Genomic DNA, 13,192 nt, shown 5'->3' on the forward strand with positions numbered 1-13,192 from the left:
GGAGACTGACCTAATAAAACATTGGTACAATTTATGTCAGAGGAGGTTTTGCCTATGTTCTCTTCTAGGAGTTTTACGGTGTCATGTCTTACAGGTGTGGACTCTTGCTTGGTCACTCAGACCAAGAACATGGAGCTAATGCTTTTTGAACACTTGTCATGTGACAGGCCTGTGAGTTCAGACTCATTACCTCTGTTTTATCAAAGAGAGAACTCTGGCTCGGAGAAATATTGTGATATATACATGGCCACGTAAAGAGTTGGTAGAAGCACTGGGATTTTAGTACCACTTTCTGGCTTTATGCAACACAGGGCCTAAATTTAAACCCTTCAGCCTGGTGTCTGGGACCTGTGCCAGGCGGCCACCTGCTCCCCCTGCATGATCCTCAGCCCACGGCCAGGTGGCTTCTAAAGCCTCTCGGCTCTGACGGAGACCCTTGTTCCCCATGGCCCCATGTTGATTCCCTTCTCTGATCTTGGTCATGCTGTTCCTTGTGTCCAGCACCAAACCCACCCCTATTCTCTGTCCAGATTCCATATCCATCCTCCCAAACTGAACACAAAGAACTTCTTATTTCTTCCCTGTCCTTCTGAAGCATCCTCCGTCCTCTGAATCCTCAATGGACTTAAATCTCTTGTGGTTACGGTGTATGTCCCCGGCCCTCCACACATCCCGCAGCACTTCAACACCCCTCCCCAGTTACTGCGACTTTTCTAGGTAACTAGTTGGTCAGCACCTGCCTGCCCCAGCTAGAAGGAGGGACTGGTCTGTCTTGTTTGTAAGTGTTCACGCGTGTCTACCTCAGGGCCTGGCACATAGCAGATACGCAGTGAAGTTCTTTAAGTCAGTGACCTACCACCCTACTCTTTCTCTCCCAGGCTCTGGGTGACCTGCAGGAGGATGTTTCACCCCACATCTCCGCAGCACCCAGCTCTGCATCCTGCCAGCATTAGGAACGCAGTAGGATTTTGTAGAAGGAGCTACACAGAGGCCCTGCTAGCCCCCCTATCTTGGTACGAAGCAGAGGGCACCAGGCCGACACTCAGTTTACGGGAATGACTCCCCCTCCCTGGGTTCAGGGAGCTGTGTGGGCCCCCTGGAGGACCCCAGTGTCTTCAGAGCAGAGACCCCTGTCAGGGCCGCTAAATCTGACACATCCTATCTAATTCCCTTTCTTCCTGCCCCAAAGCCTCTGCCTCTTTACCTTCACTCTACTTTCTGTGACATGGCCACGGCCCGGCCTGCATGCCAGCTGCTGCCCATGTCACACACTCAACACCACTGGCTAGTGTGGGTCCTCAGGCCCAGGCATCTTGACCAGCTGTGGACCATGATAGCCCTGGTGAGTCCCCTCTGGGGCCTTCAGGTTTAGGACTGCCCACCCCCTCTCCTGGGAATGGTCCACCGTCCCGGGTTTCAGGGAACATGACCTGTGCGGCCACATCTGAGGAGCAGGAACTAGAGAGAATGTAACACAACCCCTGCTGGGAGCAGGCGCAGGTTCGGTTATTCAAGTAGCTTCCCCGCGTCTCACACTTCGGGCGTGTCATCTCTCATGGGCTGGCCCGAGTCTCTGAGCTGGCACGTCCGTCTGTCAACAGTACAGAGGGACGGTGGCGCCAGCCTCTCCTGTGAGTCCGTCATGTGTCGTGTGTCAGACACCTGGGGACCTGCCTGCACGGCTGTCGCCGCCTCCCCACAGCCATCCTCCTGAGTAGATGTTAGCATTCCCATTTTGCAGGTAAGAAAATTGAGGCTTAGGGAGATTAAATAATTTGTCCAAGCCACACAGCTAAGTGGCAGGGCTAGGATTTAGACTAAAGCCGGTCTGACTCTCAAGTGTTTGCCTTGTACTCAGCAATGAAACCTAGAAATGTAGTGGACACCCCAAGCCCTGGAGCAGCCGGGTTGCAGGGAGATTCTTAGGCTGCAGATGTTCTGGTGCCTGATGCTGCTTTGTTGCCCTAAACATAATGCAGACAATGCCTGCTTTCTTCCCATCTTGCATCTTCACTTAGAAAATGGGTACCACATCCATCATAGTTTCAAACAAGCGTACTGCAGCCCACTGCCGCCGCCCTGGGAGTGCTGCTCATTCTGAGCAGGTTGGACGGGCTTTGCCTCATCTGATTTTCAGATACCTGAATGATGGAAAACATCCTAACCCATCGCTAAAGATACTTGTTCATCCAAATTCTGTTTTGCCTGCAGACAACGGCAAATCGGTTCATTGGAAACTGGGAGCCGACGAGGAAGTCTGGGTGTGGGTGATGGGTGAGCACCACCTCGATAAACCCTACGACACGCTCTGTGATGAGATCCTTGCCCAGAGGGCACGGCTGAAGTCGGGGCAGGAGGTGCGGGAGCTCAGGTATGAACCTGCAGGCCCGTGAGGGACTGGCCAGGCACCACACAATGGGGCTGCGAGGCCTCTCGCTCTCAGACCCTGTGGGGGGCCTGGTGGGACTTGAGGGCGCACGGTGACTCCCAGCTTCTGGAAAGTTCCTTCAGACTTCCGGCGACTCCCTTCATTTTCACAGCGCCACCATGTCGGCCGTTTCGCTTTCCTGCTTGGGCGTGGAGGTGGTTCCCTGGTGACCCCGGGCTTCCCTAGCCTCGCGCTGGAACAGTGCAGCTGTGGGAGGGGTGCGGCGCGGGGACCCCTCGGGCTTCAGGCTCCGGGGGCCCCAGAGGAAGCGGGCCTGAGGGTGCTTGTCTGTGCTGGGTGCTGGGAGCTCAGGGACGGGCCAGGAGCTTGCAGTTCAGGAGGAGAAACAGGCAGACACACAGGCTGTGGTGTGCGCTGGGACTAAGGTCGGGCAGAGGGCTCCCCGAGCCCATCATCCTGATCCACGGCGGTGAACCTTGAAAGGTGAGTAGTTTTCCAGCTACAGAAGGTCAGGCAGGACAATGCAGGCAGAGGGGTCATTAAGACCGCTCAATGGAGCATGTATGGCACTTTGGGTGATGGTGAGTCCTTCCGCCTCTTTGGGGTGCACAGGGGTGAGGGGGGCCGTGCTCTGAAGTGCCTGGAAGGCCCGGTTTAGGAGTTGGAACCTTATTCTGTGACAGTGAGGAGGTGGTGAATGAGGAAGCGACATAATCAACTGCAGAGACAGGAAGGTAGCTTGGGTGGGAGCAGTGAGGCAGGGGATGGGTCCCCTGGGCTGGGTGCCAGGGTGGCCTCTGCGAAGTGTTGGCAGCCCCGTGCGAGCGGGGAAATAGGAACAGACACGTGGGCCTCTCTTCCGTGCCGCGGTCCTGTGACTTCACAGCCGTAAGTGGGCACACGGAGAGAAAGGGACTCTTTGCTGCTGATGACACAAAGGCCGTGTGCCCTGGCTGTTTACCTTCCGAACCAGGAGCCAGGCAGACCTGGGTTTCAGTCCTGGCTGCTGCGTGGCCTCGGATGAGTGAGACCATTATTTTGAGCCTCTTACAGCAAAGCAAGGATAACAGCGCCTTCCTCGCAGGGTTGTTATGAGGATTAAGTTAATGTCTTTAAATACCTAGCAAAGGGCTCAGCCTACCATCAGCGCTCAGTAAATGGTACCCATTACTGGTTTCCACGTAATTTGAATGCAGACCTCTACTTTGGGAAAGCTGTCTTTGTTGAAGACTGTCTTTGATTATTCCACATTTGTTTCTCTTCAGAAAAACTCAGTCCAGAGAATTCACCAGCAGCTTGAAACCAAAGTCACACTCCTCCGATGTGCGGGCACCAGGTGACCGGGAGCCTCGGAGCGTGTGTGAGAAGGCGGCAGAAGAGGGGGGACACGGGCGCGGCCGCGGGCCAGCTTCACCCCTAGAAGAGCAGAAAACGCCCGTGAGTCTTTCCTGTCTGTAAATGTGCGGAATTTCATGACGGGGGAGATGGAGGTATTGGGGTCACTGAGCGTCAGGATCCTAAACTGGCTTTTCTGGGACAAATCCCTCTCAGCTTGAAGGCCCTGCTGTTACTCCTTGTTGGGAGATTCGGGGGTTTGGTTCACCTGCCTTTTCACAAACAGTATAAGGCACCCTTTTGCACGGGAGAAGGTGTGAGGAAAGAACTCTAGATACAAAACTGTGCATTTTAAGACATTTCCGGGGTTATTTTTCCGTGTTATGTGCCTCCTATAATGGCTCGGCAGACTCTTGAAGGGCCAGATGGTGGACCATGGAGCTCCTCGGCCCTGCGGCCTCTGTCGCAGGTGTGCACAGGTTGTGGCCACTTTACTCACCAGGGTGGTTGGGGCCGGGTCTGGTGCTCGGGCTGCAGTTTGTTGGGCCTGCCTGTAACACGGGCACCTCCGGGACCTCGATATGTCCTAATGGACCCCCCCTGTTGTTGAGGACAGAGCATCAGTGTCTCTTGGCTTCGTAGGTTCTGCCTGGGCTTGTGGAACAGCTGTTGCCTCAACACAACGGCATTCTGTACTCAGAACTAGGATGATTCTCTTAGGTCAGGTGGTTTAAAAAGCTCAAACGTAATCTGCAGCTTGGATTATGGTTTGGAAGAATAATGAAACTATATGGTGAAGTGTTTCTTCTGCCAACGATTTAATTACCCTGAGAACTAACAGGGGATTTGCAGCTGTGTGGCTTCCATTAGGTCTGTGGCTCTATGACGCTGTGTGTGCTCTCTACCTCTTGGAGGCTGTTAAGTGGGAGGTGTATTGAAGAGAAGATCCCAAGATGATTGGTTTACTCATGCAATGAACAAGTACCCATTATGTGCTAGGCTTGAGATGACAATTCAGGAGTGAAAATAGAATCACTGCTGTCATGAATTTCGTAGTTGGGGAAGCAGGGAAAGACTTCACATAAAATCTCTTTTCAAACGATGGCTGTGCTCCAGGACTGGGGTATGTTTCCGTGCCTCTCTCACCCCAGGACATGAGCACTACCGGGGCGTGCATAATGGCTTTGCCGGGGACTCAGAGCTGGAGGTGACCACAGAGGCTGCCTGGGGCTGGAGGTTCCAGCAAAGGGACAGTTGGGCAGGGCTGTGTGGCTGGAATGCAGAGGGAATGACAGAGTGAGGGGCTGGGCAAGGCCAGACAGGACAGGGTCTTGGGGGCGACTTACGTGTTCTGACCCTCTGTGCAAGAACAGCTGGAAATTGTCAGTGATTTCTGAGCAAGGGGCTGACCTAAGCAGATTCATATTGTGAAAGGAACTGATCGGGCATCCCAGTGAGCAGGGGAGTGAGGTCTCTAGCACAGCCCATGTTTCCAAGGTTGGATGCCTGGGGGTGTGGGTGTGTCATCAGCATAAACAGGAACGAACTGCTGGAGCAGTTGCTGGTTTTAGAGAAGATGAGTCTGGTTTAGAAACATCAGGGACTTTTCATGCTCCTCCAGGTGGAGATGTAAGTTGATTTTATACAAAAGAATAAAACACACACAATTTGACTTAGCGTTCACAGAGCTTTTCCTCATGGATTTAGTTCATTTTACAACACAATGCAAGTATGATTTCTTTTGTACAGATGAACAGACTAATGCCCAAAGAGAGATTGATTTGCCCCCCATATCTCAGAAAGTCCTCATTTTTGTATATCTACTTGAACTTCCACTCCCATCATAATTTTGATGTACTTAAAACAGATTGTCTTCTCCAGATCTGCTCCTTGGACAAGAACTCTAGTGAGAAACCAAGGCAGGAGCTTTGGAAGTCACCCAGTGCATGTTTCCAAATGCAATCCAGGCTTGTGCTGTAAAGATTTCCGTGTTTCGGCCATAATTTAACCATAGTATCTAGAAGGATATTGTCATGTCTTTAAAATTGCATTGCCTACACAAGGCCTAAAGTTTATTATAAAAGGAAAAATCATCAAGCCATTTTTATTGATGTTAGTGATCATATTGCTTATCTGAATAACCATGGGAGGATTTAAAGAGCCATCAGTTTTCCAGAATTATAAAAAGTATTCAAGGAAAATCAGCTATAGATTTACTAGAATAAAATGGTCTTGTTGGACTTGTAATGAATTTCCACATGACAGATCATCACCAGAAAATGTGCCCCATATGCTCAGAAAGTTCTCCAGACCAGACCTGAATCTGAAAGCACTCCTTACGGGTCTGATCTAAAATCTCTGAAGGGTTATGAAGAAGAGATAAAAGTTAAATTCAACCCAAATGTTGATGTGCCTTCAGCACCGTGGAAGCTCTTGTGTAAGAGTCAGTCACTCATAGGAGGTGGTGCTTCTTAGTTAATGATTTAACTGGGGAATAAGAGTGGACTGGGTTTCTGCATTTGTATCAGCCAGTGTCTTTTCAGCTCTGCTCTGATTATCTTGTGAATGGAGGAGAACATGTAGTCAGGGACCCCTTTGGGCCTGTGTAGGACTTGGGGGGCCAATCCCACAGTTAATTCCTTCATTATCCTCCCTCTTTACCCACTAATATTTTGAATAAGATGAAATCAGCTTAAAAGAATGCCAAAGCCAGCTTCAAGAGGAGAAAACAGCACATCCTAAGAGCATAGCCAGGAGCCTGGGATATTCTTTGGTGAAAAGGCAGATTTGCTTTCGTGTGGGTAACTGGGGTGATCACAGCAAGGGGGAGGAATTTGACACTTCACGTGCATGCATCCCTGGACAGTTGCCAAATGACTTAGATGCACTGTCTCACTCTATCCTCTCAGCAGCTGTCGGAGACGTGAAACAGGGTCTGTTCTCCGAGGGGAGGAAGAGAGCAGTGGCTTGTGCAGAGCCTGTGTTAGAGGCAGAGCTGGGCCATCTCGTCTGCCCCGGGGAAGCTATCATGGCTGCATCGTCACCATCACACGGCTGGCAAGAGAGGTTTTGCTTTTGTGCCCCCAAAGCAGGAGTGCTTTAGACCCGGATGTTGTTGGCTTTCAAATTAAACAGTAGACTTTTTTCTGTAAGAAAACATGGAGAAAGAGAAAGAGGAGAGCGGAGAAACAGACGCAATGAGATCTAACTGCCTGGACACCTGCCAGAGCGGATCCACGGCAGTGTCCCCAGAGCTCGCAATGTGGCCCTGCTGCTGCCTCATCCAGATTCTCAGAGTTGTGTTTGCCCTGCGCGTGGCAGCACTGAGTCTTGGAGGCAGGGTTTCTCACGTGGGCTAGCGGACAAACCTCAGAACCTTTTAGAGCCTCTGTCTTCTCATCTGTAAAAACTGGGAATTAAAAATACCTGCCTTGTTTTATCTCATAGTTTATTTTGTAAAAACTACATGAGATAATATATTTGGAAACTCTTGGAAAACTGCAAATCCCACTACAACTCCAAGGGGTTATTTAAACCAGAAACACGCAAAGCCTTGCCTGGTCTGCGTGACAGTGTCCTACACCCGGCCTGCCCTGCGTGCACCCTGCACGGTGAGGCCGACTGAGGCGAATCGGTCCTTCTGTGAGCTAAGGCTTGTCAGGGGCTCCATACGTGTAGTGATAGGTGTTACGGGGCCATAAGGGAGGCACCCGACTGAGTCTTGGTGTCTCAGGACTTGGGAGGAAGAAGGGACACCCCCTGGAAAGCACTGCACCCAGTGAGGCAGGACAGAGTCAAGTTCCTGGTGGGGAGGGCGGGGCTGGCCAGGGAGGGCGGAGCTGGCCGGGGGAAGCCTGGGGGCCAGGAGGGCGTCAGAGTGAAAGCATCTTGAGTGGGTCAAGGGAGGGAGCGGCCTGACCCAGGCGGGGCTTGGCTGGGACGCGGGGAAGGCACTTTGGGAGGGTGTCTAGAGGCTGTATCATGGGGGAGGAATCAGGCTTGTCCTGTTTAGTTTTGTGTTGCTGCTGTAGCAAATTACTATGAACTTAATACCCACTTGTTATCTCACAGCCCCCAGGTCAGAAATCTGACATGGCTTGGCTGGGTCTTCCATTCTCACGAGGCAGAAATCGAGGTGTTGGCTGAGAAGGGATCTTATCTGGAAGCTTTGGGAAAGAATCACTTCCATGCTTATTCAGGTCGTTGGCGAATGTCAACCTGTCAGCCTGGGGACAGTCCTGGGGCTGCCTGCCTGCCTTCTCGTGCTGCCAGTGTGGCCCCTCCTGCAAAGGCAGGTGGAGTCTCTCTCCTGCTTGGAATTTAGAGAGATGCTAAGATTCTAGACTTGACCTTCTGCTGCATCTCTCGGACTCCTGCTGGAGAAACTTCTCTGCTTTTAAGGGCTCATGTGATTAGTTGAGGCCAATAGAACAATCCAGGAAAGTCTCCCTATTTTAAGGTCTGTAGCTTATAATGAATACCTGCAAACTTTCTGTGTTACATAACACAGACACAAGTTCCGGGGGATGAGGGTGTAGACATTTGGGGGCTACTCTACCTGCCACACCCTCTAGGCAGTGGACTCAGTACCACTGGCCTACCCTCCCTTATCCAAACCCCTGGGCCAGATGTGTTTCAGATTTCAGATTTTTTCAGATTTTATAGAAGAAATGCTGTGTATATACTATATAAGATATAGTGTCCCCGGCAGGGTTTGGTTACACTTTGCAATCAGTTACTGTAAATACTGTAAATGATCTCATGTTAGTCCAAGTTAGTCCAGGTTTTCCCCTCAATATGAGTTATGTACGTTCAGAACGTGTTGGATTTCAGAATTGTTAATAAGGCATTGTGGACTTACGGTAGGTTTTTGCTCTGTGGTAACATAATGAGAGCAAGCATGGTAAACGTAGTCAGAAGAACTGGTCTTTCATTCTCACTCTGTGTCTACAGGATTTCGTTTTTTCTTATCTATAAAATGAGAGGCTTTTAAAAGGTATGTAGACACAAAGCATAAGACCTCTTACGCACCTACACCTGGGCAGACATCACTAATGGATCACAGCTCTCCTTCCCCCGACCCAGGGCACGTACACCCTGGCGTCCTGTCCACAGATGTCTCGTGCTCAGTCCTGGCAGCGAGTGCTAGAGATGGAATCTATTTGTTGAGATGACTTCTCCTAGCCTTCCAGCTGTAAATGCCGGTGATCCTAAACAACACCCATGCCTGTGTGGCCTGAAGGTGAATATTTTTTCATGTCTTTATGGCTGTTAAGGAGGGTTTCCATGCAGTTTCACTGGAAAAATCACATCACCAGGGCTGGACTTTCACATCCAAGCAGAAATTAGGCAGGGGTGTGAGGTCCAAGCCCAGCAGTACAGGGCTGAGGTTAACCCAGCCCCATTTCTGGAAATAAAGTGCATATTACGTCCTCCTTAGTCAATTGGCTAGCCTAGCCTCAGCTTTTCACCACAGCCCTCCAGCCCCAGATTGTAAACTATACCTCTTGACCCACCTGGGTCTGCTTAATCTTCTCACATATAAAAAATTGTAGAGACCTGTACCCTTCCCTCCATGGAACCAGAACAGTAAACAGCCCAATCTTTAGGTTTGCATTTGGATTATTTTATACCAATGTAACAGTGATTTATTTTATACCTTCACTGGCAGATGGCTTCATCCAAGCAGATCTTTTCTAGAACAGTGAAAGATTTGTCCCAATTCTAAGGGGAGAGAATTTCTGCTTAACCCTTAGATCCACAAGAAGCAAACCTGGGGGATTTGAGAAGAGTTATTTGATGCCTGCCTCGGGGTTTGGAAAACTTGGGGTCCAGTCTCAGCATCTTTTTACACACTGAGGATAATCTTTGCAAAATACTTCTTATATATTTATGTTAACTTAAAATTTTCATTTTAACAAATGGATAACCAAAAGTAAGACTGCCCAATTAAGTACCAGTTACCTTGAAACAGTGCAGCTGACATAGAATACCTCTAGTCTGGGCATGGAGGTTTCCATCCTTAGAAGCAGCTCTGTGACCTGCGGCTCCATCCTACAGGAATCAGTTCCCTCTATAAAATAGGGATTAAATTAGCAACATTGTTTCTTTACAAAGGAAGCTGAAAAAAACTTAGGAGGTTGCTTGCCTAATATCATCTGATGGAGACAGCAAGAATGGCCCCTGAAGTCCTTCAGTTATGAGATGCTGTTCTTAGCATGAGCCCAGGCTTGGTCCTTTTCATTTTTCAGTTGAGGAGGTAGAGGCAGAGGGAGGCTGAGTGGCTGGTGCAATCTGAGGAGACAGAAATGATCCCTAGATTAGAGCTGCCTGCATGGCTTCTTTTCTGGAAGCTGTTGCCCTCTACAAAATACTTCCCTTTCCTTGTTTTTGGCAGCAGTGGCAGCACTTGGGAAACTCAGAAATGATGTTCTGCTTAATATCTAGTGACAGTGTTCTGGTTCTCAGTGGATCACAGCAAACATTCAGTGTTGCTGGGAGCCTGTCCCTGAATGGGAGGTGATGGTAAATAGGAGAATTTAGCTGTCACCCAGCCATGTTCTGAGACATGCAGGTTGGGAAGCAGAGGCCATTCCCAGGCAGAGACAAGTCTGATGAGGAGTTAATAAGAGCCAGAGAAGAGGACAGACGAGGCACTGTGTGAGCAGGCGCCCCTTCCTGGGGGATTCTGGGTAAGAACTAGGAGTACCCCTCTGCTGAGCAGAGATCCTTAGGGACCCTTGGCGTGGACAGCCCTCCAAAAGCAGTCAGTATTTAACCCCTTCCCACAGGAGAATTTGGGAGGGAAAAGAACAGGTTTGAGGGTGGTGGGTGGGATGCGAATTAAAAGATAAGCCCTTGGGCTTCCCTGGTGGCGCAGTGGTTGAGAGTTCGCCTGCCGATGCAGGGGACACGGGTTCATGCCCCGGTCCGGGAAGCTCCCACATGCCGCGGAGCGGCTGGGCCCGTGAGCCATGGCCGCTGAGCCTGGGCGTCTGGAGCCTGTGCTCCGCAACGGGAGAGGCCACAACAGTGAGAGGGCCGCATACCGCAAAAAAAAAAAAAAAAAAAAAGAGATAAGCCCTTGTGTGTCTCTGTGTCAGGTGATTTGTAGGCTGGGGACTCATTCATCAGTAGACTGACTGTCCTTGCCCCAAAGGGGACCTTGGATAAAACTATCTGCTCACTTTTAGATTTTTATTTCCGGAGAATTACTTGTTTTTAACAGAAATGGCCTTCAAAGTGGACCACATTGCAAACCAGGAGATTAAAAAAAATTAGAACACAAACATTTGGAATTCAAAGCGTTCAAAAAACCCCGAAAAGGACCTCGAAGCTAGCAGATTAAAAACCCTTGAGCAAGAGTCTTCCCCGTCATACATAGTATCTTCTTTAACCAAATGGAGCTAGACATGAGACCTCTCACCTCTCCACCTCTACCATGCGCGCGCATGTGCGCGCGCGCACACACACACACACACACACACACACACACACACACACACCCCTCCCACACTGCCCCAAGGCTCTGGCACCTGCTTTTACATCTGTCATTTCACTATAACAACTGATAACAAAAACATGGCACTAAAATGTGCATTTTAATTGTAAAGTTGGCATTGAAACTGTGGTAGTGTTCAGTTGTGTTTTTAGGTGTTGTTCTAACTCGTAGCGTTATGTTCCCTTCAGTAGAGAACAGTGAAGGGGTACCTGGGTAATGATTTTCAGACACAATGGAAGGCTTCCACTTAGGTTTTCCTTCTTCCTTACCTCCTTCACCCCTTCTAGACTGAAGTTGTTAAGCTTGCTGTCTACTCAGAAGCCAGCAGTTCTCTAAAACTGGATTTTGATTGTTTGCCTTCATAAAGGAGAGATTCAAAAGCAAGATACTGAGATCAGACCACTTGAAGAGAATGAAAAAGAATATGCTTGATTGCTACTTTTGGACCCTTATTCATCTCGAGGTGCTTCTACATAGCAACCAAAGTTTGGGGTTCTGTGTGGCACCGGCTTTCTATTAAGAGTGAAAAGTAGCTCCTTAGGTGACTTAACCTAGGGGAGTAGGCGGGTGGAGAACCCTCCCCCACCGAGGGGTAGACGCCCTGTGCCAGGGCCTGGTGGAGCCATCGTGGGAAGGCTGGCTCTTGTCTGCAGACAGACATGTTACCAGTCCCTCAGAGGGAGTAGGGGTCATGCTAATAATAAGGACACCACTGCAAACAGAAGGGGAAATGTATTCTTGAAATGCAAGTGGAATTTTGAGGGTTGAGTTGAATGTGAAGAGAAAAAGAGAGATAATCCCAAACCAGTAACCGTTTGTCTCTTGATGTATATTCCCTCCTAGTATACATGAAGGAAGCATTTCAGTATTATTTTTGTGAGAGATGAAAGTATTGCGTATACCAGTTAAAAACAGACGAGGAATTAACCGTGCTCATTTTATTAATTCAAGAGAAGAGCCACAATCAGAGAGTTACACAATTACCCCAGTAGTGTTTGTGTAACTGTAGTAGAATTTCATGGTAGTTTGTAGAATAAAATTTTACATAAGATAGAATCACAGAATCGTAAGCCCTTAAAAGCCTTTTAAGCTGTTGGAGTTTTAAAAGTAGTATGTTATATTAAAAGCTTCATATAAAGTGAATTACAAAAGAGAAAAACAGTTCTGGTGTTGAGAGTTGTACATTACAAAGTTGGTAACACAACTTCATTTTGTGTGATGCACGTGATGTTGGCGATGATTCATTTATCCCTCACTGGAGTAGCATGCTGGGAAGAAAAATATGGAACCCTGTGGGGCCTAGCTGACCTTTCTGGGGCTCAGTTTCCTGGTCTGAAAAATGGAGGTTACAGTAGCTACAAATCACTGGGTTGGATGTGAGTAAAATATTACATAAGTAAATACTATTTTCTATTGTTATTTATTGTTAGGCTCCTAAGACTTCCCAAATCAACCATGTTTTTAAGACTCTTTGACTACTCTCCTAACAATCCTTTGTTGCTATCCTTATACTTAATATTTATATATATTACAGCTATATAAATATAATAAATATATAAATATTTATAATATCCTTAAACTTTACATTTAACAATTACTTTATTTCTCTTGCTGTCTTCCTTTTCTCCTTCATGGATCATATTCTCCCTGGTGAAATTGTAAGAGCGGCCTCTGAAGCTCTTTCATATCTGAAACGCTTTGCCCTAACGGCCCTTATTAGTTCTGATTATTGCATTTCCTGAGGATGTTACTGCCCAGCTCTGCTGTTTGCACATCGTTTGGAGGAGTTGTGGGTGAGGTGCGATGCCGGCGGACAGACCTTCATGCAGCATGACAGTTCCATGCTCTGCTCTGCTCAGAATAAACTCGGGCACTAAAGACTAATGCATTATTTAAAGAGGTGCCATAAAGTTACACATCGTACTAGAGTCCACTGTATTTTCAAGTCGGACTCTCCAGTAGTCTTT

The 13,192-nt window shown here is 48.6% G+C and overlaps 1 protein-coding gene across 1 annotated transcript in view; it reads left to right on the plus strand.

The window, feature by feature from the left end:
- The window catches only part of SH2D4A (SH2 domain containing 4A), a 69,299-nt gene that overhangs the window by 17,356 nt on the left and 38,751 nt on the right, over positions 1-13,192 (plus strand). The window contains exons 3-4 of the mRNA XM_024764977.1: positions 2,212-2,371; positions 3,655-3,826. Coding sequence (XP_024620745.1) covers positions 2,212-2,371; positions 3,655-3,826 — 332 coding nt within the window. The remainder of the gene's footprint in view (positions 1-2,211; positions 2,372-3,654; positions 3,827-13,192) is intronic.

Source organism: Neophocaena asiaeorientalis, unplaced genomic scaffold, assembly GCF_003031525.2.
Source record: "Neophocaena asiaeorientalis asiaeorientalis breed wild unplaced genomic scaffold, Neophocaena_asiaeorientalis_V1.1 scaffold14, whole genome shotgun sequence".
NCBI lineage: Eukaryota > Metazoa > Chordata > Mammalia > Artiodactyla > Phocoenidae > Neophocaena > Neophocaena asiaeorientalis.